At 47.8% G+C, this 12,706-nt stretch overlaps 1 protein-coding gene across 1 annotated transcript in view; it reads right to left on the minus strand.

The window, feature by feature from the left end:
• Positions 1 to 6,391: 6,391 nt before the first annotated feature.
• The window catches only part of ACAP1 (ArfGAP with coiled-coil, ankyrin repeat and PH domains 1), a 45,766-nt gene continuing 39,451 nt past the window's right edge, over positions 6,392 to 12,706 (minus strand). Inside the window, exons 20-23 of the mRNA XM_081167815.1 lie at positions 12,032 to 12,141; positions 10,537 to 10,647; positions 9,876 to 9,925; positions 6,392 to 7,204 (exon numbers count right to left, since the gene is read on the minus strand). Coding sequence (XP_081023941.1) covers positions 7,098 to 7,204; positions 9,876 to 9,925; positions 10,537 to 10,647; positions 12,032 to 12,141 — 378 coding nt within the window. The 3' untranslated portion in view covers positions 6,392 to 7,097. The remainder of the gene's footprint in view (positions 7,205 to 9,875; positions 9,926 to 10,536; positions 10,648 to 12,031; positions 12,142 to 12,706) is intronic.

Genomic DNA, 12,706 nt, shown 5'->3' on the forward strand with positions numbered 1-12,706 from the left:
TCGGAAACGGTGTCGAAAGCGGGATTTACGTATAACCACCTCGATAGCATCATGAACGCAGTTATTTATTTTTTGAGGACGTCTGGAGGGGCCCTGAAATTATGGGATGGGGCTGGCGGGGGTGTCATGAGCCAGGCACTAACGGGAGCTCCCCTCTCCATCACATCTGAGATCTTTGCTGGTTTCCTGATCCTACCCCACCCCGTCCTCCTTATTTTTACCTGCGACAGGTGAGAGAGGATGCTGTGGGAAGGAGCCTCGTCCTCTGCGGCAACGGCCAGCCCAGAGGTCTCCTGAGCAGTGAGAAGGTTCCCCCTCTTTTCCCCACGGAGAAGCTGGGACGGCCGCCTTTAAAAGGTCCCAGCCGGATGGGCATGACTCTGGCTGGAAGCGAAGGCGGACTCTGTTCCCGCCCCGTAAGGGAGTTGGTTGCTGCCTGGCGGTTGCCAAACAAAGAGACTCCTAAGCATTTCTCAGCTGCCCAAGAGGCAGGCTTCTCTCTCGCCTTGCAATCCCGTGTCCTGCGGGGAGGCTGCACCTGTTGGGGGCCTGCCTGTTGCTTCCCAGGGAAAGGCACAATGCTACTGCCCGGTTCTGTTCTAATAACAATAACAATGAGCGTCTGGAGGTGGTTGGAGGATGGATGGCGGCTAACAGATTGAGGTTGAATCCTGACAAGACAGAAGTACTATTTTGGGGGGACAGGGGGAGGGCAGGCGTGGGGGACTCCCTGGTCCTGAATGGGGCAACTGTGCCCCTAAAGGACCAGGTGTGCAGCCGGGGAGTCATTCTGGACTCACCGCTGTCCATGGAGGCACAGGCCAATTCTGTGTCCGTGGCAGCTGTTTACCAGCTCCATCCGCTACGCAGTATGAGACCCTCCCTGCCCACAGACTGTCTGGCCAGAGTGGTCCATGCTCTGGTTATGTATCGCTTGGACTACTGCAATGCGCTCTATGTGGGGCTACCTTTGAAGGTGACCCGGAAACTGCAACTAATCCAGAATGCGGCAGCTAGACTGGGGACTGGGAGCGGCCGCTGAGACCACATAACAGCGGTCTTGAAAGACCTACATTGGCTCCCAGGACGTTTCCGAGCACAATTCAAAGTGTTGGTGCTGACCTTGAAAGCCCTAAACGGCCTCAAAGGCCCAGTATATCTGAAGGAGCGTCTCCACCCCCATCGTTCTGCCCGGACACTGAGGTCCAGCTCCGAGGGCCTTCTGGTGGTTCCCTCCCTGTGAGAAGTGAGGTTGCAGGGAACCAGGCAGAGGGCCTTCTCGGTGGTGGCGCCCGCCCTGTGGGAACACCCTCCCATCAGATGTCAAGGAAATAAACTACTATCTGACTTTTAGAAGACATCTGAAGGCACCCCTGAATCCGGAGGTTTTTAAGATTTGATGTTTTGAATGTTCTGTTGGAAGCCGCCCAGAGTGGGTGGGGAAACCCAGCCAGATGGGCGGGGTAGAAATAAAATTACTATCATCGTCGTCGTCGTCATCATCATCATCATTCATTTCATTAATTTTGCAATCATTTTAACCTTTCAAAACTTGACTTCCACCCCTCTTTCTGCACTTCCTTAAATTTATTTTTAATATATTCCGCATTCCCAAATTCAATTACCGTATTTTTCGCTCTATAACACGCACCCGACTATAACACGCACGTAGTTTTTAGGGGAGGAAAATCCGTAGGCATGCCACCTGTAGGCATTTCCTCCATAACACGCACAGACATTTCCCCTTACTTTCTAGGAGGAAAAAGGTGAGTGTTATGGTGCAAAAAATACGGTAATTTGCTCGTTTATTTTATTTATATACTCTTATTAAACTGCAGGTTATTACAATAATCCTGCCAGTGTTCTTATCTGTTTACAATTTATCTGTAAATATTCAATTAAGCATTTGCATGCTGTTATATATGAAAAAGTTTATCTTGATTTCTCATTCTTCTGGTACGTTTCGCCATTTCTGCATATTCCATAAGTTTTTGTAGCCAGTCTTCCTTTGCTGGGACTTCTGCTTCTTTCCATTTTGGGGCGAGTAACATTCTTGGGCGCCTGCCTGCTGCCTGTTCTGAAATGCAGTGATGCCAAAGTGAGACTAGGAATTCAAGTGAGTTAAGACATCTCCCCCAGCGTAGCGCAGGGTCTCAGTTAAGCCATAATAGCACGGAGGCAGAACCTCAGAAATCTGTTGCGACTTGATCCTGGGATGATGCACAGAGATGCAAAATGAGAGCTCCATTGAGCACGTGCAGAGAGCTTCTTCTTCTTTCTTCTTTGGCGACCCCTCATAGCCGAGTAAGATTGTCTTCCATAAACACAGTTTTAACAGTGAGTCCGTTGGTGACTGTGGAGGTCAATTCTGGACCCACACGTCCTTCCACAGTAGGGACATTGGTTTCCAGGCAGGAGTTGATCACGGTGTGGATTTGCCAAACGTGCCTTCCTCCTAGCACGTTTCTTCCTTGTGTGCTGAGTTCGAGTGTCTTCAAAGCCCACGACACCTTTGGTAAAGGCTGTTCTCCAACTGGAGCGCTCGCAGGCCAGTGTAGCGTGGGTTGTCAGCACCCGGGGCAAGGCAAGTAATTAGTGCCTCCTAACCCGTGGATTTGCGCCCCCTAACCCTAACCCCCAGGTGTTGCGCCCGGTGCGGCCGGCCCCCCCTGCACCCCCCACGCTACGCCACTGGGCCAGTGTTTCCCAGTTGTCAGTGTGTATACTCCATTTTTAAAGATTTGCCTTGAGAGAGTCTTTAAACCTCTTGTTGACCACCAGCATTACGCTTAGGGACACGGGTGGCACTGTGGGTTAAACCACTGAGTCTAGGACTTGCTGATCAGAAGGTTGGCAGTTCAAATCCCCGCGACGGGGTGAGCTCCCGCTGCTCGGTCCCTGCTCCTGCCTACCTAGCAGATCGGAAGCACATCAAAGTGCAAGTAGATAAATAGGTACCACTCCGGCGGGAAGGTAAACGGTGTTTCCGTGCGCTGCTCTGGTTCGCCAGAAGCGGCTTAGTCCTGCTGGCCACATGACGCGGAAGCTGTACGCCGGCTCCCTCGGCCAATAAAGCGAGATGAGCGCCGCAACCCCAGAGTCGGCCACGACTGGACCTAATGGTCAGGGGTCCCTTTACCTTTAGCATAAGTTTGGAATAGAGTAGTTGCTTTGGAAGATGATCATCAGGCATCCGAGTCCTAGCACAATTGCCTTGGCCCTGGGCTCAGCTATGAAACCCTCGCTGGTTTAGCCCTGGGCCAATTGCTTAGCAGGAATATAGCAGCAGCTAGGCAGCTCAGTCGGTAGAGTGTGAGACGCATCTCAGGGTTGTGGGTTCGAGACTCACGTCGCATTGCAGGGGGTTGGACTAGTCGAGGCTAGTGGCCGCTTGCAACTCAATGCCAATCACCCATCTCCTACTACCCTGCTGAGAAAAACCCCACCCCACCTTCCCACTATATATAATGGTCTGGTAACTTCTGTTTCAATGTTATCTGAAGAAGTGTGCATGCACACGAAAGCTCATACCCAGAACATACTTAGTTGGTCTCTAAGGTCGGTGCTACTGGACATTTTTTTATTTCGACTACATCAGAGCAACGCGGCTACCTACCTGAGCCCTTAGTCTACAGAGTCAGACCACTGGTTGGTTTGCAGAATAACAGGGTATTAAATGTATAATAATAAAATAATAATAATAATAATAATTTTAGAGAGGACGTTTCTCTCCTGAATGCTGTCCTCTACTGCACATGCCCGGGTTTTATCCAAATACAGTGGTACCTTGGTTCTCAAACTTAATCCGTTCCGGAAGTCCGTTCCGAAACCAAAGCGTTCCAAAACCAAGGCGCGCTTTCCCATAGAAAGTAATGCAAAACGGATTAATCTGTTCCAGACTTTTAAAAACAACCCTTAAATTTTACTATCTGACAAGACCCTTGATCCATAAAATGAAAGCAATAAGCAATGTACTGCAGTCACACAATCAATCAATCAGTAGCTGGACTGGGTTCCACACAGTCACAAGAGGAAAATGAAAAAGACCTGCAAAAACAAAAATGGAAAATACATAGCAAAAACAGACAATCCTCCACTCAAATCGGAAGCATAACACTCAAAAAAGAGCACGTTCGGCTTCCGAAAAATGTTTTCAAACCAGAATACTTACTTCTGGGTTTGCCGGGTTTGGGTTCCAAGTTGTTTGAGTACTAAGGCGTTTGAGAACCAAGGGACCACTGTATTAGCTGTACTCAGAGCAGACCCTTTGCAGTGAATGGGCACGTCTAAGTTAGGTCTACTGATTTCAATGGGTCTACTCCGAGTAGAATTACCCCCTCCCCCTTTAACAGCACCTGGTCAGCAGTTTGAACGGGCACACAGGTCACTTGGTGTCTTTCTGCTGTATATCATAGAATTGTAGAGTTGGGACCCCCAAAGGTCATCCATCCCAACCCCCTTCAATGCAGGAATCTCAGCTAAAGCTTCCCTGACAGACGGCCGTCCAACCTCTGCTTTAAAAACCTTCAAGGAAGGAGAGCTTACCACCTTCTGATATTATTATTATTATTATTGTTGTTATTATTATTATTATTTACAGAAGGACATAATAATTTATTACTTATTCCACACCCTTCTGACCGGGCTGCCTCAGCCACTCTGGCCAGCTTCCAACAGAATATAAAAGAAAACAGCGAAACATCAGACATTAAAAACTTCCTGATACAGGGATGCCTTCAGAAAGACGTAGAAACTGGCTTCAATTATACGTCTGTATCAATTACATTATGCAATTTTACATCCGGGTGTGTATGTGTGTCTTTTTGTGTGTCTTATCAAGCACCGTCCCCTAAAGCAGGAAAGTCTGTCCCAAGCCCTACCTCATGGGTAGGCAAACTAAAGCCCGGGGGCCGGATCCGGCCCAATCGCCTTCTCAATCCGGCCTGCGGACGGTCCGGGAATCAGCGTGTTTTTACATGAGTAAAATGTGCCCTTTTATGTGAAATTCATCCCTGGGTTATTTGTGGGGGCTGCCTGGTGTTTTTACATGAGTAGAATGTGTGCTCTTATTTAAAATGCATCTCTGGGTTATTTGTGGGGCATAGGAATTCGTTCATTCCCCCCCCCCCAATATAGTCCAGCCCCCACAAGGTCTGAGGGACAGTGGACCGGCCCCCTGCTGAAAAAGGTCACTGACCCCTGCACCTGGATATGCCATCAGGGATTGTCCTGCATGCAAAACACTCGGCTACCACCTTCCCCCCTCTTCAGGGCTCTTGTGAGGTTAACAAAATAGGGTTCTGCCCTGTGTGTGCCACCCCAAATTCTTTGAGAAAAGGATGGGATACAAAGTGAATGAACGCCAGCATCAGCGTACAGCTCCCTCCTTTACACACCTGGGATCAGGACAATTTATTTCGGACAATGTAAACTTTGGGGGGGAAAAGATGCCTGCTTCTTGGGAAAAAGCAATGACAAACCTGGACAGCATCTTAAAAAGCAGAGACATCACCTTGCCAACAAAGGTCCGTATAGTTAAAGCTATGGTTTTCCCAGTAGTGATGTATGGAAGTGAGAGCTGGACCATAAAGAAGGCTGATCACCGAAGAATGGATGCTTTTGAATTCTGGTGCTGGAGGAGACTCTGGAGAGTCCCATGGACTGCAAGAAGATCCAACCTCTCCATTCGGAAGGAAATCAGCCCTGAGTGCTCACTGGAAGGACAGATCCTGAAGCTGAGGCTCCAAGACTTTGGCCACCTCATGAGAAGAGAAGACTCCCTGGAAAAGACCCTGATGTTGGGAAAGATGGAGGGCACAAGGAGAAGGGGATGACGGAGGACGAGATGGTGGGACAGTGTTCTCGAAGCTACCAGCATGAGTTTGACCAAACTGCGGGAGGCAGTGGAGGACAGGAGGGCCTGGCGTGCTCTGGTCCAGGGGGTCACGAAGAGGCGGACACGACTAAACGACTAAACAACAAGAACAACACAAACTTTGGAACTCCCTGCCTATCTATATCAGGCAAGTGCCTTCACGGTTCTCTTTTCAGCGCCTGCTAAAAACATTCTTGCTTAAGCATGCCTGCCTGTGATGTTTAGAAAGTTGGTGTGAGTTGCTATCTATTTTTAATTTGTCGTTATTTTAACTTTTCGCAAGTTTCACGTTTTTGCTGTTCACAAAACCGTCAGTAAGGAAATTGTCTTAATTTGTTTTGCAAATCACTTTGGGGCTTCCCCGCCCGCCCCCAACACTCAAGCGGTGTATAGATTTTATGAAATAAATAAACCCCATTCCTTTGAAAAACAAACAAGAACACACTCACACACAGAGGCAGAAAATTAAAACACGGAAAAGACCACACTGGTTGCCTTTAGCTTGGTCATTTGGGGTGGTTTGGCCAGAGATGCGAGTTTATTTAAAATGTCCACACCGCAATTTAAATTAAAAGAAAAAGAAAGTTTCGTTTACGCTCAGCTAATTACGAACGAAATAAACGCGGGCAAACCTTGAGGCAGGATTGCTCTACCTGCAAAATTAGATTTCAACCTCAGGAAAAAACCGCCGAGAATTTCAACACACACAGAGATGAAACACACCATTTCCCAAATTGTAGGGAGCTGTGCTTAATCTGTGCCTCTTCCTACACAACCTTTTCTCGACCCCAAATCCCTTTGCTCCCTCAAGGGGTATCTCCCTTTTCAAGGCCCAGGGAAGAAACTAAAACGACTGTGATCTGGTTTTGAAGAGCTGGGAGGAGAAATAATCCGTAATTTTATCTCTGTGTCCATCAAGGGCCAAGAAGGTGGTACAGCTTTTTACGTCCTCGTCCGTCAGCAATAAATAAAAGACAGGAGTTGTGGAGGGCAGAGTAATCTGGAGAGATCGGTTCTTTGTTTCCCGCGATCTTCCACGAAAACCCTTTGCTTCTGCCAGACACCACAAAGTCACCAAAAGCACTTTGGGGGCTGAAGGGAGAGACGGGCTTCTACTGGACGGTCCTTTGTTTCCGACTCAAGTGTCACACCGGGAATTTGCACATGACTTAAGGCCTCCTCCTCCTATCTCCCTCCTCCTTTCGGCGGATGGGGGCCAACTTCACATCGTCGTCAGCTTCAGGTCGTAACTCCGCCGGGTCAACTTGTCCGGATCATTGGATGCCATGAGGGAGAAGTCCTGGAAGATGTCGAGGTATGTTTCGTCTCCTGGAAGAGCGGGAAGAATCAGGTAATAATAATAATAATAATAATAATAATAATAATAATAATAATAATAATACATTTTATTTATACCCCGCCCTCCCCAGACAAGACCAGGCTCGGGGTGGCTAACACCAGATATAAAACAATTGATTAAGATACAACTTAAAAACAGGATTAAAATACAACATTAAAATGAAGCCTCATCTCAATAGAAATGCAAATCAGATAATAATTTTTTACTTATGCCCCGCCCATCTGGCTGGGTTTCCCCAGCCACTCTGGGCGGCTTCCAACTAAAGGTTAAATATACATTAAAACTTCAGTCATTAAAAACATCCCTAAACAGGGCTGCCTTCAGATGTCTTCTAAACGTCAGATAGTTGTTTATTTCCTTGACATCTGCTGGGAGGGCGTTCCACAGGGCGGGCGCCACCACCGAGAAGGCCCTCTGCCTGGTTCCCTGTAGCTTTGCTTCTCGCAATGAGGGAACCGCCAGAAGGCCCTCGGAGCTGGACCTCAGTGTCCGGGCAGAACAATGGGGGTGGAGATGCTCCTTCAGGTCTCCTGGGACGTGGGGGCCATCTAGGGCTTTCAAGGGCAGCACCAACACTTTGAATTGTGCTCACAAATGTCCTGGGAACCAATGTACCATATTTTTCGCTCTATAAGACGCACCAGACCATAAGATGCACCTAGTTTTTGGAGGAGGCAGACAAGAAAAAAAATATTCTGAATCTCAGAAGCCAGAACAGCAAGAGGGATCTGGCTTCTGAGATAGCCTCTTGCTGTTCTGGCTTCTGGGATATCTGCGCGAAGCCTCTCCCGGGCAGCGGGATGAAGGCTCCCCCTGCCCAAAGAGGCTGCGCGCGGCTAAGCTGCCCTCTGTCCCTTCCCCCACCTCCCGCAAAAGCCAGGGATAGTCGCACGAAGCCTCTGCAGGGCAGCGGGATGAAGGCTACCCGCTGCCCTGCGGAGGCTTCGTGCGGCTAAGCTAGAAGCTAGAACAGGGAGAGGGAGCACTGCGCAGTGCTCCCTCTTGCTGTTCTGGCTCAGCCACACAGCCTGCATCCGCTCCATAAGACACACACACATTTCCCCTTACTTTTTAGGAGGGGAAAAGTGCATCTTATAGAGCAAAAAATACAGTAGTTCTTTCGGGACCAGTGTAATATGGTCTCAGCAGCCACTCCCAGTCCCCAGTCTAGCTGCCGCATTCTGGATTAGTTGCAGTTTCCGGGTCACCTTCAAAGGTCGCCCGACATAGAGCGCATTGCAGTAGTCCAAGCGGGAGATAACCAGAGCATGCACCATTTTGGCCAGACAGTCTGTGGGAGGGCAGGGACTCATCCTGCATCCCAGATGGAGCTGGTAGACAGCTGCCCTGGACACAGAACTGACCTGCGCCTCCATGGACAGCGGTGAGTCCAGAATGACTCCCAGGCTGCGCACCTGGTCCTTTGGGGGCACAGTCGCCCCACTCAAGACCCAGGAGGGATACCCCAAAGCTCATCTAGTCCAACCTGCTTCAATGCAAGGAGCGCAGCTAGGAGTCTGCAAGGGCCCCAGCCAGGGAGCATCAGAAATCTGTTTGCGTCTTGGAAGGAAGACCCCAGATCGCCGCTTCAGCCTGCCCTGAATCGCACCAGCCACTCTCTGGCATTGAAGCAGGATTCGCACCCACAGCCCCAGCATCTACTGGTCATGTTGGGGGAATGTCCGCCAAGGAACTAATGGGATACCAAAAGAAGGTGAATGGTGGCAGATCCAGGACAGATAAAAGGCAGCGCTTCTTCACGCAGCGCTTAGTTAACCTGCGGAACTCCCTCCCACAGGAATTTGCTGGACAAAATGTCCAGAGCTGGGTCTCCTCAATCTTTTCGCAAGAGACGAATATTAACTTACAGCTTCAACCTTCAATTAAGTTCTCTCCTACTTAGCAGCCAGGCTCATAATAATAGTGAGATCTTGGAAGCACTGAGAGGTGTGTGACAGAGTGTGTGTGTGTGTGGTCTCTGACAAATCGGTACAGCAAAATCTGGCCAAACTGTCCTCGTCGAAAAATAGAATAATAAAAGAAAATTGGCTCAAGTTTTGAGGGACAAAGGCTCCATGGCACAGGTTGGCTTAAAAAACTTAAAACAGGGGACTCTCCTCACATTATAAAACCTTTGGGTTAACTTGAGCTGTTTATTGCCTTCTATAAAAATAGCAGCCTGGGATAAAAACTTATTATCGTATAGAATTGTCAAGTTGGAAGGGACCGCAAGGGGCATCTAGCCTGACCCCCTCCAACGCAGGAATATTTTTGCCCTACGTGGTCTTCGAACCCACAACCCTGAAATTCAGAGCCTCGTGCTCAGCCGGCTGAGCCATCTCAGTTATTTGGTTGTTAATTTTGCACCTGTTGCCTAAACACCAGCTTCTGGGTTTTGCTACTTATCTGTAACATTAATTAATTTTTAGCCGTTGTTATGTCCGGGTGTGTAAACAGCAAACACCCATCACTTGTTTGTCCACCTGTTGGCCATCGTTGCCAGATTGTTCCCATTTTACAGATGGAGCAACTGAGGACTGAGAGCGTATGGGAAACTGATTCCGGAAGATTTTCGAGGAGATAGAGCGAATTCTGATGTGGAATTGTGTTCCCACCCCCACCCCCACAGGTGAGACTCACCTGATTGGCCGAGGGCAAGCTCAGATTCACGCATCTTGGCCAATCGCAATCTTTGAAAGAGGGAAGGTGGGTGGGAGAGAAAAAGAGTCATGTGACACAACAGAAAAAAATGAATTTCAGCCCCTTCTCCCCCCCCATCTTACCCCAATCCTCTACCAGCCACAGACCCAATCGTTCCATTTATTTCGTTGATTATATATTTCGTAAAAATTATTGGTTGTCAAAAAACCAAAAAACCTCAAAGCAGTTTACAAAAAGAAGAAAATTACCGGTAGAAGCAATTTAAGAACAGCTATTAAAAACGCTGGAAGAACAATTGACAAGAAGCTGAAACCAGATATGGGCTGGATCTACACAGCTGTAAAAAAAACGCTATGGAAAAAACGTAAAAGCTGACAATGGAAATGATAATCGACTTCCAGTTTCAGCCCGACAGCGCCATCTAGTGCCACAGTGTTATAACACATTTATAGTCCCAAAGGCCTGAGCCCAAGATTCAAGATGGCCGACGTCCCGCCAACTTCCTCCCAGAATCCCTCTCTTCCCCTTTAACCTCTGAAGAGCTGCAGAATTCACACCCAAGACCTCACGATGGGGTGGGGGGGATTATTTGGCACCCAATGGAGATGGCGGCAGGTGGGGGGTGGAGAATTTCCCTTACAAGGTGACGATATCCGCGTTGGCTGAATCTATGGCGATGCTGAGGGGGTCCTTCCCTTCCCCATCGACGGCGTTCATGTTGGCCCCGCGCTTGAGAAAGAGGCAGGCCAGCCTAGGGAACGGAACAGGGAAGACACATATTCAATATTTCCACATGACAAGCATCTCTCACAGCCTCATACATAAATAGATCATTATGCATTATCAGCAAAATCCCTTTACAATATATAGGTGAAACTCAAATCTCTTTTCTGGTGAGAGCAGCTTTTGCATCTCATTTGGAAACCAAGGACCCAGAGCCTGGAGGAAGAATGGGGAGACACACAATGCCAGATGCTTGAAGCCCAATGTGAAGTTTCCACGGTCTGTGTTGATTTGGGGAGCCATGGCGTCAGCTGGTGTTGGTCCACTGTGCTCCGTTAAGTCCAGGGTCAACGCAGCCGTCTACCAGGAGATTTTGGAGCACTTCCTGCTTCCTTCCGCAGACGAGCTTTATGGGGATGCTGACTTCATTTTCCAGCAGGACTTTGTCACCTGCCCACACTGCCCAAAGTACCAAAACCTGGTGCAATGCCCATGGGATTACTGTGCTTGATTGGCCAGCAAACTCGCGTGACCTGAACCCCAGAGAATCTATGGGGCGTTGCCAAGAGAAAGATGAGAGACATGAGACCGAGCAATGCAGAAGAGCTGGAGGCTGCTATTGAAGCTTCCTGGTCTTCCATAACACCTCAGCAGTTCCACAGGCTGATAGCATCCATGCCACGCTGCTCTGAGGCAGTAATTGATGCAAAAGGGGCCCAAACCAAGTACTGAGTACATATGCATGCTTCTACTTCTCAGAGGTCCAATATTGCTCTATTTGCAGCCCTCGTTTTGCTGATTTCATTTAATACTCTAATTTTCTGAGATTGTTAATTTGGGGCTTTTCATCAGCCGTACACCATAAACATCACAATTGTAACAAATAAAGGCTTGACATATCTCGCTTTGCATGTCATGAGTCTATCTCATATATTAGTTTCACCTTTTAAGTTGAATTACTGAAATAAATGAACTTTCCCACAATATTCTAATTTTTTGAGTTTCACCTGTAAGGGTTATTCGTTCCCAGTGCCTGGAACAAATTAGTTCACACCAACCAGATCACTGAACCAATTGTCCATAAGCTCAGTCGGTAGAGCACAAGGGTTGTGGGTTCGAATCCCACTTTGGGCGAAAGATTGGAGGTTGGACTCCAATCTGGGAGGCTTCCAGCAGAATATTAAAACACAATGATTCAACCATCGATAGCCTGGTTCTCCCCCTGAAGTCTCCCTTCTCCCCCTTCCCATGGCCGCTTGCTTGCTTTCGGGCTTCTTCCACACCTGCCTGCCCGCCTTTCTGTTGCCATGCTGGAGTTCGCGCTGGCTGCAGCAAACTGCAACGTGACGACAGCCTTCCATTTCTATGCATATAGGAAGATATATGTATAGAGGTATATAATAGGTATCTACCCGGTGTGTCCCAAGATGGTAGCATGATGAAGGGGGCCTCGGCCTCTGCTGTCTGGCTGGTTGACGCTGGCTCCATTTTGAAGAAGGAATTCGCAGGCCAAGAGAGAATTCTGGGTAGAGAGAGAGAGAGAAAGAAGGGGAAATGAGGGAAGTGGGTTGGCAATTGAGTGTGTCAAGAGTTCTGAGCCCCACAGAAAAAATAAAGAACAAACCAAAACAGGAATTCATCTCAAAATAGGAAGTCTTTCAAGTTTGTTCGAAAAACAATTCCAGTAGTTTAAACTCTGTCGCAGCATTTGAATAACTTTAGTAGTAGATTTAAGGAAGATCTGAAAGCTTAGATAAATCAATAATTAGTTAATTTAAGACAAAAATGTTGGCAGATGAAGCTGATGGATTTTTCGGAGCTAGCTGACCTGACGGGAAGAGTCCGCGACCAGAAGGAGGAGGAGGACCAGGAAGAATGGATAAAATTTAAAGACTATTTAGCTAAATATGTTAAGATAACTTAATTGGAAATGCTTGCAAATATTAGGTAGGCTTAGGATTTAAAAATGTAAGAATAGGAATTAAGATGTTTAAAGCTAAGGCTAGAAAGAATGAAAGATGCTCAGTGATCAAGTTAATTTGTTTAAAAGATTGATTTTGGAAAACTGTTAAAATGATATACAATGA

The sequence above is a fragment of the Podarcis bocagei genome, assembly GCF_964188305.1.
Source record: "Podarcis bocagei genome assembly, chromosome: 13".
NCBI lineage: Eukaryota > Metazoa > Chordata > Lepidosauria > Squamata > Lacertidae > Podarcis > Podarcis bocagei.